General features: G+C 43.5%; 1 protein-coding gene across 1 annotated transcript in view; it reads right to left on the bottom strand.

Annotated features, from left to right (window-relative positions):
* The window catches only part of SLC8A3 (solute carrier family 8 member A3), a 463,589-nt gene that overhangs the window by 102,673 nt on the left and 340,280 nt on the right, over positions 1–20,636 (bottom strand). Inside the window, 1 exon segment of the mRNA XM_030213695.1 lies at positions 18,982–19,085. Coding sequence (XP_030069555.1) covers positions 18,982–19,085 — 104 coding nt within the window.

Below are 20,636 nucleotides of genomic sequence, written 5' to 3'. Positions count from 1 at the left end.
GTTTTTGTGCAATTTTCGACAGAATTCCTGAGATTCTCCCTGGCTCAAGTGTAAAGCAGGCAAGGTCCTTGAACAGACCCTCTAAATGCCTCAGGACATTCATGCCCACGATTCCTTGGATTGGTTGACTCTCTATCCGGCCATTACAGAAGTTATCCTTTACCACGAAAATGCACCTTTCCGGTACCAGCTGCCCAAACATTGCACATCTGCATCTATGTAACCAAGCACCGGAAGGTCTGTCCCATTTACAGCCACAAGCGTCAGTTGACTTGCATCTTGTAGGCAATCCGTGTTTTCAAGTTTTTATAAAAAAAACTTGCCAGTATTGTAGACACACTGGACCCGGTATCCACTACAGAGAGTTTCTACTCCATCAATCTTCACCTTCATTAAGGGGCTCGTCCCAATTGCCCTTTCACTCAATAGTTTATCCTCTTTGCAATCCTCATTCTCCACCGGCTTTTGCAACCGGACGGTGGGTTTGCTGTCTCTCAACTGTGAAGCACCAGAGGTCTCACCCTGAGGACTCCCGCTGTTCCTGTTACAATTAGCACTGGTGCTCGGACTCTCAGGGTTCTCCTTACTAATTCGTGGTAAAGGATAGTTCCTCCTTTCGCTCTGACAATTTCTTGCGATATGTCCAGGCTCCTGGCATCTGTAACAGATTACCTCCCCAGAGGAAGTTCTAGGTCCACATAGTAATCTTTCTGCCCACCACGAGCACCAGCATACGTCCGGTTCTCTTTCTCTCTCGTTCTCTCTCTCTGGCGGCCCCACTCCTCCTCCTGACGTTCGCACATCCGAGACAGCATGTTGGTCATTTGATGCAGCATCGCTACTGTAGCCGTCTCTACGGGTCGCCCAGCTCTTCCATAATCCCCTGCATCTTCCCGGGGTCTCTGTAGAATTCTCTTGGGGGACTCCCAGTGAGCCAAACCCCGCTCTTCTCCTGCCCAACGAATAGCCGCTTGCATTAACTCTGCAAAGGATAAGCCAGGATTATCTTCATTCCTTTTCGAGACCTCTCTCCTCAGGACTTCATCACGCAGTCCGATGATGAACTGCTCCTTAAGGGTCTCAGCTGGATCCCCGACCCTTCTCCGGTCCCTTTTCATTACTGCTTCTAACATTCCTTGCAGCTTGTAGGCAAATACCCTGATGGGTTCCCTTTCGCCCTGCCGGATGTTGTAAAATTCCTGTATCCTCAGGCCCAAAGCCACAGTATCGCCATATACTTGCTTCAGTAAATTATAGATTTCTTCCACCGTACAGTCGCGTGGTAACGAATACTTAACGGTGTCCAACGCTATCCCCTTCAAGTGGTCACGTACCACCTCCACTTGGTCCTCCACAGGTACTCTCAATATTCTTAACCGGGACTTCATCTTGTCCACCCATTCTTCAATCTTTAAATCTTCCGGACCTCTAGGAAAACCGTGAAAGTCCGGCAAGGTTCTGTCCTGTGGTATCACAATCGTCTGAGTGAGGATCTGCGGGATAGCTCTAGCTCCAGCGGCTTCTCCCTCCATCGTCTTGATCTTCCTGGAACCGGAATCACCCCAGAGACAGAAATTCCCAGGGGAACAAGACCCAGGACAAAAGAAATTTCCCCAAAATAAAACACACTTAAACCTGGAAACCTTTATTTAAATTGCTTCACCTAAATGGGAAAATTCTTCACAACTGTTAGTCAATCCTGAGCTTCACAGTTTTACCTTTGGTACCCCAACTTCAGGAGAAATCCTGCCGACTACGCCAAAATTGTCGTTGTACCCCACTCGTTCCTCAGTGTAAAGTGTCCCTGAGCACTTAAAATTTCTTTCAGTGCCCAGAATCACCTCACCAAGGACGGAGAGGCCGACAGTTCACTAACCACGCCTCAAAATCTCAAAGAAAATGAGGGGAAAAATAAGCTAATTTTGGATTTGTCCTGCTTTTGAAATAACCAAACGGAAAAAATGATTAACCAAAAACAACAAGATTTTAATTCAATTCAAATACTAAAGAATAAATTATTAATTAACAGACTTTAACCACTAACCTTAACATTTATATTCTAGTGCAAAAGAAATGTACTTTACAATTGTATAACTTTTTTTCTCTTTTTCAGAATTTCCCTCTCTGGTATCGATACCAAGATTCTTATCAGATAAGTATTAATTGTAAATTTTTCTTTCTGAATAATTTCTTTATTAACTCTCCCTTGTATCTCAACTTTAAAGAATTGATACTTTGTGTCCTTTTTCTCTTCCCTTTTCTCACAGGTCCTCGTAAGACAACCACCCCAGTGACCCAACTCAGGTAAGTAAGAATTATTTCTATGTCCAGTCACTGTGTTGTCACTTAGCTGCGGTTTTTTTCTCTGATGCGAATCCTTCACGGTCTTTCTTGCGTAGGAGCTCAGGTTTTCCAGGATTCTTTGCCACCGTCACCCTACACCTCACTCTTAATAAAATAAATGGAAGAAAAACCCTATCTTCTTAACTAACCCCTTCCCACACTAAATGACTTAAATATATAATTTATAACACTGGGCAACACTTAACTAAGAAAATTAAAATAACTATACCCTCACTAAACCCCCTAACCTTACTTATTTTTCCCTAAACTAATGAGCACAAACATATATCACCTCCTTACACCTTTCACCAGAAAAAATTACAAACACTTCCCAACTCACCACTTTCCCCTCACACTGCCCTCCTATCACCAAACTCAGTCAAAATCCCACTTCCAACCTTCTCAAAATCACTCCAAACTCACCACATTAACCACACCACCAAACACACTTCCTTCCACCTCACAGTCACCAGCGCTCTGCCAACTGTCCCACTGACCGTTACCTAGGAGACGGCTGCTTGGCTTGGGATTCCGCCCTCAGCCAGCCAATCCCTAGTCCTGCTCAACATTCCAACTCTCCCTGCTGACAAGCGGAATGTTGAGCAGCACTGCTCAATCCCCATTTTAACTGAAAAATCCCCATAGAAATCAATGGGAAATTCTTCAATTAATAAAAAACCCCTATAAATTTCCATCAAATTACCCCAAATTTCCCATGCCAATTAAACCTCCCATCCTCTATTAAACGGTGTTTTTAAAATTTAAATATCCCAACATTTAACCCCGCCACGCAACAATCTTCTAAAAACCCCTGAAAAAATTCCCAAAAAATTTAAAACCTATTCCAAAAATTTTAATATTCCCCTCTGAACCTACTCCGTCGAATTTAACCAGTTAACCCTTTCCTAACCCCTTAAAACCAGACCCCCCCCAAATGACCCCCCTTAAATTATTCAAATTCAAAAACTAATCTACCAGAAAAATCCCAAAAATTCCCCGACCCCAAATCCAAAAACAGAATTTAAAAATCATTAACCGTTTAATTTCTAAAAATCAAAAAGCGCATTAATACAATTTAAAAATAAACTAATTTAAATTCTGGGTTAAAAACCCCTTACCTGCTTTCCCGATTTTCCTCACACACGACCACTCCCATTGGATCCGGTCCCGGACGTCCTCAGTCAAAATCGGAGGCAAAAAAAAAAACCTCCGAAACCGGCCCAAAATTTAGGCCCCGGCTTCGGCCTAGTCGCAAAACCGCGCGTTCCCGTTTCGTGCATGAGGCGCGCCGCCTCATGCACATTCGCGCCGACGTCTTCTCCGGCCCTCTCTCCCCAGAACCGCTCTCACCCCCGGGCCTCGCTCCTTCGGCCCGGGAGCAAAAAAAACTTCAACGCTGCTTATTGCAGCGTCTCCACTACCGCCCCAGCGCTCTCCCCCTTCCGGTTTACATCTTCTGGCCCGGGAACGTGGCTCCATTGCTCCGGGCCCCGAAACTCGTTGTGCGGCCTCAATCGGCCCAGCACCCGGCCCAAACATGCCCGCCGGACCTCTTCTTCACTCCCGGGAACGTGCCCCAATCGTCCCCGGGAGCCAAACTTCAGCGCTGCATTCCTGCAGCGCCTTTCAGGCCCCCACACTGGCCAAAAAAAAACGTAACGCTGCCCCACGCAGCATCTCCCTTTCCTCGCTCCTCTTCCCCTGGCTCTCACTGACCCCAATCACCCCAGCAGACGTCTCTTCACCCTAACTCCCCAGACAACCATCCAAAGGCCCCGTGCCCCCAAGATGATTTCCCCATGTACGTATTTATTATTTTTATTATTTCCTCATTCCCCTTTACTCCATGTTTACACTAAGCTTATTGTACTTTCTGCATTATATACTAGACTTCTACAAATCTAAATTTGTAACCACCTTTTTAGCAGTATGTAAGCCACATTGAAACCTGCCATATGGTGGGAAAATGTGGGATACAAATGCAATAAATAACTAAACATTGGGATAGCTATGGATGTTTAACATTAGAAAATCTATTATGAATGAGAAATTGTACATGAAGCAAAGAAAAGGTTAATGGTAAATAGAGTAATAACCAATTCAGGTAATAATTGGTTGTTTGAGATATGGTTGTTCTTTGCTCTTTGGTCTATAACCAGGAGAGGAGATGAGAGGGAAGGGCAGTTAAAGGTACAGTTCAACTGCTTAAATCAGAAATACATTGGGACTGCTGGGGGACTTTATTTTTTTTTTTTTGGGGGGGGGGGGGGGGTTCAAAATAACTTTGGGATTGTAAATGTTTCATAGCAAGGAGCTTCAGTTCTATTGAGACCATAGAAACTGCAGCTTTTAAGTACTGATTTTATATTAGGTGACTAATTTTAAGGTTTTCACATGTAATCCTGCTTTTAATGAGTACTTACAGGAGTCCTCAAACTGTCTTGCTAAATTAATATATAAAGGGGATGGGACGACTTCCCTATGAGAAAAAGCTAAGCGGCTGGGGCTCTTCAGCTTGGAGGAAAGATGGCTGAGGGGAGATACGATAGAGGTCTATAAAATAATGAGTGGAGGTGGAACAGGTAGATGTGAAGCGTCTGTTTACGCTTTCCAAAATACAAGGACTAGAGGGAATGCGATGAAACTACAAAGTAGTAAATTTTAAAACAAATCAGAGAACGTTTTTCTTCACTTAACATGTAATTAAACTCTGGAATTCGTTGCCAGAGAATGTGGTAAAGGTGGTTAGCTTAGCAGAGTTTTAAAAAGGCTTGGACGACTTCCTAAAGGAAAAGTCCATAGACCATTATTAAATTGGACTTGGAGAAAATCCACTATTTCTGGATAAGCAGCATAAACTGTTTTGTACTTTTTTGGGATCTTGCCAGGTATTTGTGACCTGGATGAAATTTGCAGGGGCCCAGGCCCCCGTGGCCCCCCCTAGCTATGCCCCTGGTGCTGGTACTCATCACTTACATGCATCAATGGCTCCATTAACTGAGAGTTTGATGCCTATGGGCACTAGATGCTATTCCATAATGTAGCCTATCTGCAATGGGGCATACATGTAGGCAGAACATGGGCGGACTATTGGCATGTCTCCCAGGAATGCAAGTAGTTTATAGAATACTATAAATTAATATGAGGCCCTTTTACTAAAGGGTTGGCATGTGGCAGCAGGATTGCAGGAGCCCAGCTACCCTAGCGCCCTCCATTTTTGGCGCTACAAAAATATTTTCTTACCCAGCGGTAATCAGGCAGCGCCACGCATTGTCCAGATACCGCCACTGACTTAGCGGTAAGGTCTCAGGCCCAAAATGGATGTGCACTGATTTTTATTCTTCCGCACGCCCATTCTTGGCAAAAATTAAAGGCATTTTTTTGCAGGTGTGCTGAAAAATGGACCTGCGTGCATCCAATACACATGTCTACCACATTGCAGGCCAGTTTTCAGCGCACCTTAGTAAAAGGGCTCCTATGTCATTTATGGTGAGCATTTTGCTGACCGCTGCCTGTGCTATTCCTGGATATTCAATGCTGGGCTGTGTCTGGGCTTCAGCACTGAATATCTAGTTATGCAGAGTTGGCTAATGCAAAGATTGTTATGGAACCCTTTTACAACAGTGCGTAAGGGCTTACACGTGTGCAGCATGTATCAAATTGGCATTACTGACTGGCTAGTGCGTGCGGCTGGTGATAATTCCAAGTTTGGCATGCGCCGAAAACCCACAGTAGAAAAAGTTTTTCTGTTTTCTATGCGGGGGCATTCCTGGTGGTAATCGTCAGTTGGTGTGCACTGGATGGTTACCGCATGGGTAACACTTGAGTCCTTACCGCTAAGTCAATGGGTGGTGCTAAGGGCTCAGGCCATAAATACACACACGCTGGTTTTCATTTTTCTGCACATCCATTCCCCCCCCCCCCCCCCCCAAAACCCCTTTTTCCAGACGAGGTGGAGAATGGTCCGGCGTGCATCCAATACACACGGCCTGCACTACCACAGGCCACTTTTTAGCACGCTTTGTAAAAGGACTCCTAAGTCAATATTCAGAACTTAAGCAACCACAGGTTGTTGCATAAAGATAGAACTGTGTTAATGCTGTTAATACTAGTCAGTTAACTCCTGAATGTCAGCACTTAACTGGCCAAATGCTAACTCTGCCCCCGGAGTGCCCACAAAATAGCCAGTTTTCACTTAGGGCGCTAACTGCTATTTTCAGCAGTGAGAACCGGTTAAATGCTGCCTGAGAATTTGTGGATAGCCCCGAACAAGCGATCTAAACTAGTTAACTGTCGTTTCTGGCCATTTAAATCATTTTGAATATTGACCAGAGCAGAATAACTTTTAAGCTCCTAAATTACATGAATTTGAGTTGAGAAGTTATGCTCCTAATTTTGTCTGAAAATAAGTCGCAAATTTGTGAGACTAATTTAGGAGCATAGATTTAGGAGCTCAGCATTTTCTAAATATTGGGAATAGGCTGGACCATTTTATAAAAGTCCATTTTTGCAGGCAAAACACTGTTTTATCCAGGGAAAAGGATTTGACAGAGATCAGAGGTTGGGTGATCAGTGATTATTTGTTTGTTGTTTTTTAAAATTTTATTTTGAATTATTTTATGGAAATTGATGATGAATGTTTGATAGTTTTCTTACTGATAGTGTGTAGACGAGTTTACTTTCCTTTATTACTGTGGAGTTCTTTTCTTATTGATTTTATTTATTTACTAGTAAAAAAGCCCCGTTTCTGATGCAAATGAAACGGGGGCTAGCAAGGTTTTCTTCTGTGTGCATGTGGGAGTGTGTGTGTCCCTGCCCTCTGCCCTCTCTCCCTTCCCCCGTGCTCTCTGTCCCCTCCCCCCTCGGAGTCCAGTCCTTCAGTGTTAAGTTTCCTGCTGTGCTGTGTTTGTGTTACAGAGATAGTGAGGGCTTCTGCCCTCTCTCCCCTCCCACCTCTGAGTCCTTCACTGTTACAGAGAGAGCGATTTGATTTCGTGCTTTGCTGTGTTTTCCTTCACTGTTTGTGTTACAGACAGTGTTACAGGTACTCGGCCCCGAAACCCGCCCAAACGTTCACACCCCACCCCCGCCTTCATCGACCCCCGCCCCCGCCGTCATCGACCCGCCTCTTCTGTCATCGGCCCCGCCTCCTCCATCACTGGCCCCGCCCAAAACGTCACTAGTCCCGCCCAAAACGTCACTAGCCCTGCCCAAAACGTCACTAGCCCCGCCCAAAACGGCCTGAAAAACCGCACAAAAACCACCGAAAAAAAACAAAAAACGCGACCCACAGCGGGCAAAAATTTCCCGCAGCGGGTCACGGAAAACCGCCCAATTGGCAACCTTGGTTACAGAGAGAGCGAGGGCGGGGCAGACACTCATGGGGAAACCGGATATCTCTCCCCCTTCACACTTCCGGCTGGAGGCTTCATTTAGAACATTGGTGATGCCTTTTATATATGGAGATTTGTAAAGTGCTATGATTTGTTTTGCAACAATAGCGGGTTAGGAAAAGCTAATAAATGATACACAACAATTATCCCAAACCAAACCAGAACAAGACGCCTGATGGCCAGATGAGTGTATTTCAAACTCCAAGATAAACTTCCCCAAAATTCTAAACAGAAGTCTTTATTTGCCTATGAAAATAAGGTGTATGAGTAGCGACCGTAATGGAGCTGGGGAATTACATTCTTTGTCTGCATTATGCAAATTACATGTTATGTTCGTCAAGGATAATAAGCATGCAGGAAAGAAGAGAATGGCAAGGCTGAAGGAACAAAGCTCAGCATTGAACAATAAGCTTAGCCAGCTGACACTGACGTCCCAGCGCTGAGAAACAGTCAGCCGGAAAATGGCACTTGGACAAAGTCAAAACACTTGAGTCACTGCAGAGGATTACATAAACGACACTGAAAGGGACTAAGAAGCTGGCTTGGTAAGAGGGGAAGAAAAATTATGAGTCCTGATACATTAGGTAGATACTCGGTTCCCCTCACTAACAGTTAGGGCATAAGAAGATACAGGAATCTGGGGAAGGTGGGGAAAAAGCACAGGAAAGGGGTGTTTTTAAGCCCCTGCAGAGTCTTTGCAAGGCTCTTGGGTGCTGTAGGCAAACCTTTAGCCTTTCACTTTGACTCCAACACCCCTAGCCTGCACCTCCTCCTCTTAGAGTTTGATAATTAAATTCAACAATAATGATCATTACAGGAAAATCCTATACAAGTGCAGTGAAGAAGTAGCCCACTGGTTACTGCAGTGGCCTGAAAACCAGTGGAACTGGGACTGATCCCCAATGTAGCTCTTTGTGACTTTGGGAAAGCCACTTAACCCTCCTTTGACCCAGATACAAACTAAGTACCTGTATATAATATGTAAACCACTTTGATTATAACCACAGAAAGGCGGTATATCAAATCCCATCCCCTTTCCCTTTAAAGTATATGCTGAGTTTGTGTGGCTGTCAGGAACTATTGTTTTGCTTTCACCGCAGTTCATTTTTTGATGTCCCCAAGACACTGCTGCCCCAGGTGATCACCAAGGGGCCCTTTTACTAAGCTGCAAAGGTGCCTACACACCCAACGCAAGTCAATTGAGAGTTACCACCTGGCTACCGCGTGGCTTGGGTGGTAATTTTGTTTTTACGTGCATCCGCTACGTGTGCTGGAAATAATTTTTCTTTTCTGGTGCGTGACAGAAACCGGGCGGTAATCATCATTCTACATGCGTAGACGATTACTGCACAGTTACCACATGAGACCTTACCGCTAAGTCAACCTGGTGGTGGTAAGGTCTCAGACCCAAAATAGATGTGCATCAATTTTTATTTTGCCGCACGTCCATTTTCAGCAAAAATTTAAAAAAAGGCCTTTTTTACAGGCGCGCTGAAAAATGGATCTGTGCGCGCCCAAAACACGTGCCTACACTAGCGAAGCCCATTTTTAAAAGGACCCGCTAGTCTTGCCTAATGGCTGTGCTGGCCCTGAACCCATGTAACAGGTATCTCACGTACTCTGTGGCTGCTAAGAGGTGATCACATATATCTGTGTAAGGCATTAGATCTGCAGGTCCACTATTAGTTGATATGTACTTTTTCCATCATTCAAGTCTTGACTTTTAGTGCCAGATGGGTAATGGTGATAACAAAGAGTGTCTCTTGCTCTTGTATGCATTCTCTTTATTTTGACATGTATAGCCAGATGTTGCTCATAAATTATAATTGTAGAAAGATAATGAGAAATGAACCTGATAAACTTATCAGAGAATGAAGAACGGATATTAGCGCTAGTTGTGATGCTAGGTTTTATTTTATTAAGGCCACCAGTCATTTCAGACAGACACAAAATATCTTCAGCCGGTCATGATATTTTTCGATAAGAACCTGAGCCTACAGATAAAAGGCTTTATACCCTCATACTAATTCATAGGGCAATCAGTTCTAAACAGTTTTGCCATCCAAAGACCACAAATGAGAACATTTTTTTGTATAAAAGTATTTGCAATTAAAATACTATGGACACGATATTCAGCCGGTGGTGGGCAGTGCTTTTGCTATCCGCCACCGGCATTAAACCCAGATATTCAATGCCAGGCCATTTCTGGCAACCGGCACTAAATATCTGGGGGTTTTTTAAACCACTAAAAAGTTAACCGGTAATGCTGATATTCAGCGCTAACCAGTTAATTGTTTATCGGTTAAAGATTGGCCTGCTATTTATACATCCTATTTAAGGGTCCTTTTACGAAGATACAACCAAAAGGGGGCCTGTTTTTTATGTGTGCCAAGGTCCCCTTTTACCACAGCGGGTAAAAGGCAGGTCCTTCCTTATTTAAAGAAATGGCTGTGTGGCAAGTGAAGCACTCGCCACGTCCATTTCGGGGGGAGCAGTTACCGCCCACCCACTGAGGTGGCGGTAAGGCCTCCCACGCTAACCTGGTGGAAACTGGGCAGCATGCGGCACTGCCTGATTGCCAACGGATACACACTGGCGCTACAAAAATAAAAATATTTTTCTAGCATTGGAAATTGTGCACGCTGGGGGTGGGAACTACCGCCGGGCTGCTGCAGTAGCCCAGCAGTACTTCTGTTTTAGGGAGTGGTAATCCCGAATTGGGCTTACCGCTGCTTTGTAAAAGACCCCCCTTAATCGCTAAACGTAGCTGGTTTAGTGCTGAATATCTGCGCCTAACCGGCAAAGTACTAACTGGTACTATTCAGCGGACATAACTGGTTATCTTCTGTTCAACATTAGCAGTTAGGTGCCGATATGCTATTTAACCAGTCAGACACCAGAATGCCCACAACATAGCCAGCCTGAAGTTTGACGCTAACCAGTCATTTTCAGCGGCATTAACTGGTTAAGTGCCGTTAAAAATGACCAGATAGAAGCGAGTAAGTGAGTTAACCAGTCGTCGGCCATTCTTTCTCTTAAATTTTGGTTCCTCTATTTCTTATGTATTTTAGTATTGTAACAGCGATCCAAGGAAGGACAAACACAGCAAGAATTTTGGACCAGAGCTTGTTCTATGTTTATTTACAGAAATTTGATATACCACAAAGGGCCAGAATGGCATCCATGCAGTTTACAATAAAAGCAGTTACAATGTACTACCATCACAGAGAAAAGTGATGTTGGCTGCATTCTTTTACTTTTGACATTGGACCTCATTTTTCTTTTAAACACAGGTATTGCAGTACATGTTTTGAATCTGTGAATGTATTGTGGAAACCTAAGGATTTTGCAGAACTTGGCCAGGTTAGGTCCCGTTTCCATTAAAGCTGACATTTGGATAAACTCTTGCTGTGTTTGTCCTTCGTTGGGTCGCTGCTGCAGTTTGGTCATCTATTCTGCATCTGCAGTTGACTGTATTCTGTTTGTTTCTGTTTTATTTATTTTATTTATTTGTAGCATTTGTATCCCACATTTTCCCACCTATTTGCAGGCTCAATGTGGCTTACATTTTGCCGTGATGGCGATCGCCATTTCCGGGTACAGGATTACAAATGGTATTACATTAAGGTGCATACATACATGGTTAAGAAGAGTGCATTGTGGTATTGCATAGTGGTTTCTGAGTGACCTCCATTTCCGGGTATAAAATTGCAAATGGTTTTGCATTAAGGTGCATATATACATGGTACAGAGGAATACATTATGGTATTACATGGAGGTTTCTGAGTGATAGTGAGTTGTAACATAGGTTAGTTCATCGACTATAGAGTTATCATTTTCAACTTAGGAAATGAAGTGGTAGTGCGTATTGTGTAGCTTTCATTAATAGCAGTGAGGTTAAACAGGCAAGCGACAAGAGTTCGGTTTTGTCTAATTCGTGTAGAGTCTATTTATTTTGTATATAGGATGGATCGTTATGGTATGCCTTCTTGAACAGGTCAGTTTTCAGTAGTATTTGTAGTAGTATTTGTAAGCCACATAGATATTTTTTTGATGTGTGGGATGTCAAGCCTTTAATAAACCTGAAATCATTGACTATCAGCCGGACTAAGTTCCACGTCTTTGCCGCATTTAGGCATGCCTCAGTTATGACGGCTCTATGGCTGATGTAACTGCACAAGTCTAAATAAGGGCACCAATGATGGGTCACACATGTATTCTATAAAAAAAAAATTGGGCACCCAGGTGCAATTAGAGATTACACATGCCCAATGCCCACTTATAAAATTGCACAAAAAAAAAGCAGAAAGGGCCTTCAAGGAAATGGGCATCAACCCAAATTTTATTCAGCAGACCCGACATGGCCATGTTTTGGCAAAACTGCCTGCATCAGGGTCTTAAAAATGAAACACAGTGTCCAAAATACCATAAAATGCAATGAGAAAAAGCTCAACTGAGGACGCAGAAGCAAATGCCAATAGTAATTAAAGTGGAGTTGGAATATTCAATACCCTACTGTACTTTAATTACTATTGGCGTTTGCTTCAGCGTCCTCAGATTGAGCTTTTTCTTATTGCATTTTATGGTATTTTTGGATACTGTGTTTCATTTTTAAGATCCCTGACGCAGGCAGTTTTGACGAAACATGGACTACGTCAAGTCTGCTGAATAAAATTTGAATAGACGCCCCTTTTATTGAAGGCCCTTTCTGCTTTTGTTTTTGTGCTCTTATGTGAGTGACTTTGGTTCCCCTCTCCGGTGTTTCTACTTATAAAATTGCAATGTGTATTCTGTATTGCACAGGGAAGAAAACGAAAACTGCTGGCCCAGTATTAAAAAAAGACTTACATGATCAATGCCAACACCAAGCATATGACTCTTTCATTTATTTATTTATTTATTTATTGAGATCTATTAATTGCCTTTATGGAGATATTCTGAAATTTTCTGTCAGTCATATGAACAATTATATACATATACCCCAAATTCTATAAATGGTGCCTAAAGTTAGGTGTGCAATTTCCTGTCCAGTTATAGAATAGGATCAGTTATATGAGTAATATAATTAGATAGTGATGAAGGAAAAGCAAATTTGCTAAATAGATACTTTTGTTCTGTTTTCACAGAAGAAAATCCTGGAGCAGGACCGCAATGGACTGGAAAAAGTACAAATGATAGTGGAGTGGATACAGCATCATTTACAGAAGAGAGTGTGTATGAACAACTTGTAAAGCTAAAGGTGGACAAAGCCATGGGACCGGACGGGATCCACCCCAGGATATTAAGGGAGCTCAGAGAGGTCCTGGCGGGTCCTCTTAAAGATTTGTTTAATAAATCCTTGGAGACGGGAGATGTTCCGAGGGATTGGAGAATGGCGGAGGTGGTCCCTCTTCACAAAAGTGGTGATAGGGAAGTAGCTGGAAACTACAGGCCGGTAAGCCTCACTTCGGTTATTGGAAAAGTAATGGAAGCGATGCTGAAGGAAAGGATAGTGAATTTCCTGGAAGCCAATAAGTTGCAAGATCCGAGACAACATGGTTTTACCAAAGGGAAATCGTGCCAAACGAATCTCATTGAGTTTTTTGATTGGGTGACAGGAGAATTGAATCAGGGACGAGCTATGGACGTAATCTACTTAGATTTCAGCAAAGCTTTTGACACGGTTCCCCACAGGAGGCTTTTAAATAAACTGGATTTGCTGAAGATAGGACCTAAAGTGGTGAACTGGATTAGGAACTGGTTGACGGACAGACGCCAGAGGGTGGTGGTGAATGGAGTTAGCTCGGAGGAGGGAAAGGTGAGTAGTGGAGTGCCTCAAGGATCGGTGCTGAGGCCGATTCTGTTCAATATATTTGTGAGTGACCTTGCCGAAGGGTTAGAAGGTAAAGTTTGCCTATTTGCGGATGATACTAAGATTTGTAACAGAGTGGACACCCCGGAGGGAGTGAAAAACATGAAAAAAGGATTTGAAGAAGCTAGAACAATGGTCTAAGGTCTGGCAATTAAAATTCAATGCAAAGAAATGCAAAGTGATGCACTTAGGGAGCAGAAATCCACGGGAGGCGTATGTGTTAGGCGGGGAGAGTCTGACAGGTACGGACGGGGAGAGGGATCTTGGGGTGATAGTATCTGAGGATCTGAAGGCGACGAAACAGTGTGAGAAGGCGGTGGCCATAGCTAGAAGGTTGTTAGGCTGTATAGAGAGATGTGTGACCAGCAGAAGAAATGGGGTGTTGATGCCTCTGTATAAGTCGTTGGTGAGGCCCCATCTAGAGTATTGTGTTCAGTTTTGGAGGCCGTATCTTGCTAAGGATGTAAAAAGAATAGAAGCGGTGCAAAGAAAAGCTACGAGAATGGTATGGGATTTGCGTAACAAGACGTATGAGGAGAGACTTGCTGACCTGAACATGTATACCCTGGAGGAAAGGAGAAACAGGGGTGATATGATACAGATGTTCAAATATTTTAAAGGTATTAATCCGCAAACGAACCTTTTCCGGAGATACGAAGGCGGTAGAACGAGAGGACATGAAATGAGATTGAAGGGGGCAGACTCAAGAAAAATGTCAGGAAGTATTTCTTCACGGAGAGAGTGGTGGATGCTTGGAATGCCCTCCCGCGGGAGGTGGTGGGAGAGGAAAATGGTTAACGGAATTCAAACATGCGTGGGATAAACATAAAGGAATCCTGTTCAGAAGGAAAGGATCCTCAGGAGCTTAACCAAGATTGGATAGCAGAGCCGGTAGTGGGAGGCGGGGCTGGAGGTTGGGAGGCGGGGATAGTGCGGGGCAGACTTATACGGTCTGTGCCAGAGCCAGTGGTGGCAGGCGGGACTGGAGGTTGGGAGGCAGGGATAGCGCTGGGCAGACTTATACGGTCTGTGCCAGAGCCGGTGGTGGGAGGCGGGGATAGTGCTGGGCAGACTTATACGGTCTGTGCCCTGAAGAGCACAGGTACAAATCAAAGTAGGGTATACACAAAAGTAGCACACATGAGTTGTCTTGTTGGGCAGACTGGATGGACCATGCAGGTCTTTTTCTGCCATCATCTACTATGTTACTATGTAATTGGTGCTAAATTATTTTTTTTATCCACTCCTACCCTAGCTGAGATAACATTTAATTACCTCTGTGACCTGAGGTGCAATTTTAAATTAGTCCCCTTATTTTCTAACTCTCTTACCTATCTACGTGCTCCAACTATGCTTATACTCAATGCTGTATATTAAAATGTTTTATTACATATTGTGTTAACATTGTTAGTATACTATGACATACTTTGTATTGTTATTTGAATATTTTTACTGCTGTAATTGCTATTACTTATGTTTGATTTATTCTTACTGTACACTGCCTTGAGTGAATTCCTTCAAAAAGGCGGTAAATAAATCCTAATAAATAAATACATAAATAAATACATAAATAAATACATAAATAAGTAGGAAATGATAATAATAATAATAATAATAATCCCCCTGATATTCAGCACTATTTATTCGGCCAGAATGGCTGCTGACCAGTTAAATAGCACTTAACCGGCTATCCACCAATATTCAACAGGGGATAATTGACTATCCCCCGCTGAATATCCCTGGTTAGCGGCTAGCAGGTAGCTGGTTATATCGGCCAATATAACCTGCTATCCACTGATTTTTAAAGCTGGTTTAGCAGCCATATTTGGCCGCATGAATGCCAGTGCCTGCATTGAATATCCGGGTTCAGCGCCGACTGAGGAGTTTGCCAATCTGACTCCTGTGATCTGACTATCAGCCCCAATATAATTTATTTATAGTCTGCATTATCTACAAATTGTAAGTGGAGAGCAATTCATATACATAATAAAATAAACAAACTATCAATGCTTTACATGAATCAACAATCGGCATGAACAAGCACTGATTAGCACTAATTAGCCATGCTGCCCCTATTCTGTATATGGAGCTCCTAAGTTCTACAGCGCATAACTGCAAAAGGGGCATTAACGTGGGAGGGGCATGGACATGTCGCGGTGTTCTGATAATTCCTGCGTGCACTTAACAGTTGAATTTACACACCCAACTGCTGCTGTTAGGCGCCACTGTTTATGTCAGCCATAAGTGGTCATACCTAAAGTTTGGCACGTAACTGCAGACTTCATAGTTTGGGACATTTCAGTTTGTAAAATAGATGTGATGTACAGACTTGGACGCCCATATCCTGAATTGGATGTCCCTTGTAAAATGCCTTTCTATATGGAGTTTATTCCATAAGGAAACGTTGGAGCCTACTTTCCTTTATAGAATACTAGGGTCCCCAGGAATGCTTAGACACAAGCACCGACGCCAGCTTTAAAGCTGGCATAAATGCTCCAGTGGCACAGCCTTGGCCCCCCCAAATTGGATCCAGACCTCCTGGTTTGGCTGGCGGGGGTCCCCAACCCCCGCCAGCTGAAGCCTTTCTGCAGCGTTGTTTTCTGCACATTGCCTGCCCTACTTCCTCTCATGTTGCGTGCATGCTTGGTTTTAGAGAAACTGAGCATGCGCAACACTTCGCCAAGGTATGTGGGGTTGTGTTGGGGGCAGGGGATGCGGCAGGAAGGCGGGCCAAGCTGTGCCTCCCCACTTTGGGCTCTGCACCCCCCCAAATGTTGAGGTCTGGCTATGCCCCTGAAATGCTCACACCTAAAATTCTAGAGATACGCATGTTAATTTGTAGGGGCTGATATTCAGACCATGGGAGTTAGCCAGGCTGCCTTCCGCAGTTGGTGGTGAGACCAGATATTCAATGCCGGGACATTTCTGGTGACTGGCACTGAATATCCGGTTTATTTTTGGCCAGTTTAAACTTAACTGGCGAAGCCAATATTCAGCATTGGCCAGTTAAGTTTAAACCAGCCAAATATAGGCCTACTATTTCGGCAGCCTGATTTGGCTACCAAACCTATTAGCGAATAGCCGGTTATATTGCACAATATAACCAGTTAACTGCTAAGGGCTAGATTCTATATATGGCACCTAAAAAATCCATGTGGAATAAATTGTTACCTAAGTGTATTCGCTAAGCGGGCCTAGATTTAGGCACGATATATAGAATACACTTAGTTCATATTCCAGGGCCTAGAACTATGTGCATCCATTTACACCAAGGGAAACATGGCATAAATATCGCATGTAGATTTAGGCGCAGAGGGATATATTCTAAAACAGTGCATGTAAATTTTGGAACACCGATGAAACACCCATTTCTCCACCCATAACCACACTCCTTTTTGGTTCTGCGCATTAGAACTTGGGCACTCTGCGTTACAGAATATGCACATAAATTCTAATTAGTGCTCATTATTGCTTGTTAACTGCTGTTAAAAACACTGATTGGCTTGTTAACCCTATTAAGTTGCATGCATTGTTATAGAACACGCTTGGATTTCGATGCAGAGGCGCGATATATAGAATCTGGGGTTGAGCCCTGACCGGGAATATTCAGCAGGAGATAACCAGCTATCTCCCGCTAAATATTCGCAAATAGCTGGTTAAGTGCTATGTAGCTGGCTAGGAGCCGTTTCTGGCAGATTAAGTAGTGCTGAATGTCAGGGGGATAGTACTCTATAAGTTACACATGCGAGTTTGCATCCTACCCATGCTCTGCCCAAAATCTGTTCATGGGAATGCCCACCTGCAAATACCATGCTATCAAAGATATGCATATAGTTACAAAATAGCATTTGCCGGATTTCCAGCATTTACACATGCACGTGCACACAGACGCCTCTATATGCCAATATTCTAGTCTTTTCTGTGTGTGTTTGCCATGTAAATGTTAGTGCCTTCTTAAAGAATTTGTTTCCCTGATGGCTGAATATTGCTACCATTCACAGAGCAGGTGGCATTCACTACCGTCCATGTACATTCACTACTGTTCACTAGCCAGATAATGATACTGTATAAATGCTGTGCATTCTTAGAGAATTTGCTTCCCTGGTGGCTGAATATTGCTACTATTCACAGAGCTGGTGGAGCTCACTATTGTCTGTGCACATTCACTACTATTCACTAGCCAGATAGTGATACTGAATAAATGCTGTGGCCGGAATTTTAAATATCCTGATCACGGCACTTGAATATTGATGAAATTAGCAAAAACAATGAATTTCATCCCACTTTCTGAAGGATGTGAGTGGAAAATTATTGAACAGTGGATGCCATATTGTGCAAGAAGGTAATGGGGACCAAGTAATCCAATAAATCCAATAGCTAGCAGTTTAAGAGAAAGGGACAGTCAAGTATTACGTCTTGTGGTCAAACAGAATCAAAAGATATGGGTATTGCTGAGTGGGCTCAATTCTTCTATCTAAGCCAGGTTTGTCAAGTTCAGTCCTCAAGAGCTGCAAATAGGCCACATTTTTAAGATATTCCTAATCAATATGCATAAGAGAGATGCCTACAATGAAAAGCTGGCCTGTTTTCAGCCCTCGAGGACTGAACTTGGACAAGCCTGCTTTATGCTGTTAATCATTGCACTAACTAATCACCAAGATGGGGAAAATGTGGGTGGAAACTGTGAAAATACCACATATATATAATATTACCAAATCATGCTAAAAAATACTAAAGAGAAAAATAAGAAAGTGTGTGTCTGTGTGGGGGGAGGACTATGGCCTGACATATCAACAAAATAATACCCATGACACCTGGGAGCAACATAGATAATTATGAACATGTCAGGCCCTCCTTCCATCAGAGAAATGTCAGAACATTCTGCCCTCTCCCCTTCTTCTCAGCATACAGAAAGGGGCCCATATGCACGTGTCTGTATTAGGGTGGGTGGATGAGAGTGGGGGCAAGAATAAAATGCAAAATAAACTGTGGGAAGTTGAAGAAATGCAGAATCTGGAGGCGGTATGACAGTTGTAAAATTTTAAAAGCAGCTCACAAACACTATGATACAATACAGTCACAACAAGAGTGAAGGAAGGAAGAAGGGGTAGATATACTCAGCATGTCAGCAGGGGAGGAGCAGCCATGCAGTATCACAGATTTATCTGATAATCTTTGCGTTAGAAGGGTAACAGTGATGATGCTCTCAACAGAAAATAAAAATGAATTAATTCATTAAAAGAAAGCTGGGCCTGAGTACTGCACAACGTGTGAGGAGGATCAGAGTAAGATGACCGAAACAGGGTGAGAGCGGGAATACACAGGAGGGAAAGCAGATGGAAGAGAAAGAAAATCAAAAGCAACCACTTTTCTTGTGATATAAGCATCTCACACCTGATATTCCGCGTTTCATCCATTTCGGCTCACCAAGGGCAATGAAGAAATTCTCTTGCCTTTCGTATTGTTCCTCATCTATTATTTTAACCCTTATGGTTTTCCTGTAGGGACATAAGAGAGACAATGGTGTACAGCAGGTTGGATTGGAATGGACTCAGCACTTGCTAACAAGCAGCCCCACGACTGCTGACTTCAGCATTGGTTCTACTATAGCTTTTGGCTTGGACGGGAAATGAGAACGAGAACTGAACTGAATTTGGACCTGGCTGATGGTGGTTCTTTGACCCTGCAGCTTCCTCCTTCTCGTTTGAGCTTCAAGCTCAATTGGTACTAGATGTCAAATATGGTGCCATATGCCTTCACTCACAATGACCACTGATTCCGCCCCCCCCCCCCCCCCATATTGTTATATCCTCCCCCCTATTCTTACTTTAGTCCAGTCATGGCCATTGCAGTGATGGTCCTCAGCCAGGGGCCATGCACCAGGGTTCTTTGCAAAGCTCTGCATTCATAGTCCCTGCATGTGGCCAGAGGATATGACCATTAAATGATACTTACGACTCGCTCTACCCAGGAGCTGTGAACATTACCTCTGCAGCATCCCAGCCCCAGCTGACTTGAAGAGCACAAGACCTGAGCCATGAACTGAACCCAGGCCCCTTTGCACATTGCCGCACTGCTTCTGAGTTGGCCCTGGACTTGGTTTGTCAATGCATGTGATTTCTGAAGAAAATTTAAGGCCTGATATTCAAAAAAGGTTTAACCATACAGGAGAAGCTCCTGCCTGGTTCAACCACTCTGAATGGGCTGGGAGGGGATATTAGCAGCACTTACCCAAGCAGTGCTGATAAATATCTCCTCTGACCACTGCAGCATTGACCAGGCACTGCTGGAAAAGTCCAGGGCTGGTGCTGAGGTGGAGCCAGGATTTCTGTGGTTAGCTGCGATATTCATTCTACTAACCAGGTAAGCAAGCAGATAAACTTAGGACAGCAAAAGGGCTACCCGGGGCCCAGTCTGAATACTGACCAGAGCCTGGGTAACTTCCAGAGAGCTGCACTGACCTAGATATTCAATACTGGTGGCTCAGAAATGACTCAGCACTGAATATGTGGGCTTAATTTAGCCCACAGCAGTCGGCGGCTTCAAAATCGGTGAACTGCTGACCACTGCAGACTGAATATTGGCCTCTTAAACTTGTATCACATGGATATTTCCTTTTAAAAATGGACACTGGACAAAAGAACATGACACAGAAAGGTACAACCTCATTTAAACTGGGTATAATTTTGTTGCCGTTCATAACTAGCTGTATGTTAGGCCTTGAAGGCTGAGAGTTGGGAAAGACTTTGCTACTTTCCAATCTTTTCAACTGATTTTGGAAAAATAACTTTTGAGGTTTCCTTGCTAAACATTGTTTTTAATGTTTTCAAGAAACTTTATTATTACCAGGTCTTCTGTGCTTACAAAATCAAGCAGAGCTGGGAGCAGCACATATTTTAGGTACTGTGAGTGACTATCTAGCAGGGATGTGCTACCAGTTTCAAATCAAGCTTTGTTCCACATGGAGGGGCATTTTCGATACCATGTCTAAATCTGACTTTGGACGTTTTGCCGAAATTGTCCAAAATTCAAGTGGTGAATATACCGAT

This window comes from Microcaecilia unicolor, chromosome 9 (assembly GCF_901765095.1).
Source record: "Microcaecilia unicolor chromosome 9, aMicUni1.1, whole genome shotgun sequence".
In the NCBI taxonomy this organism is placed as follows: domain Eukaryota; kingdom Metazoa; phylum Chordata; class Amphibia; order Gymnophiona; family Siphonopidae; genus Microcaecilia; species Microcaecilia unicolor.
The sequence above is the reverse complement of the archived record's forward strand: the minus strand, read 5'-3'. Positions and strand labels throughout refer to the sequence as shown.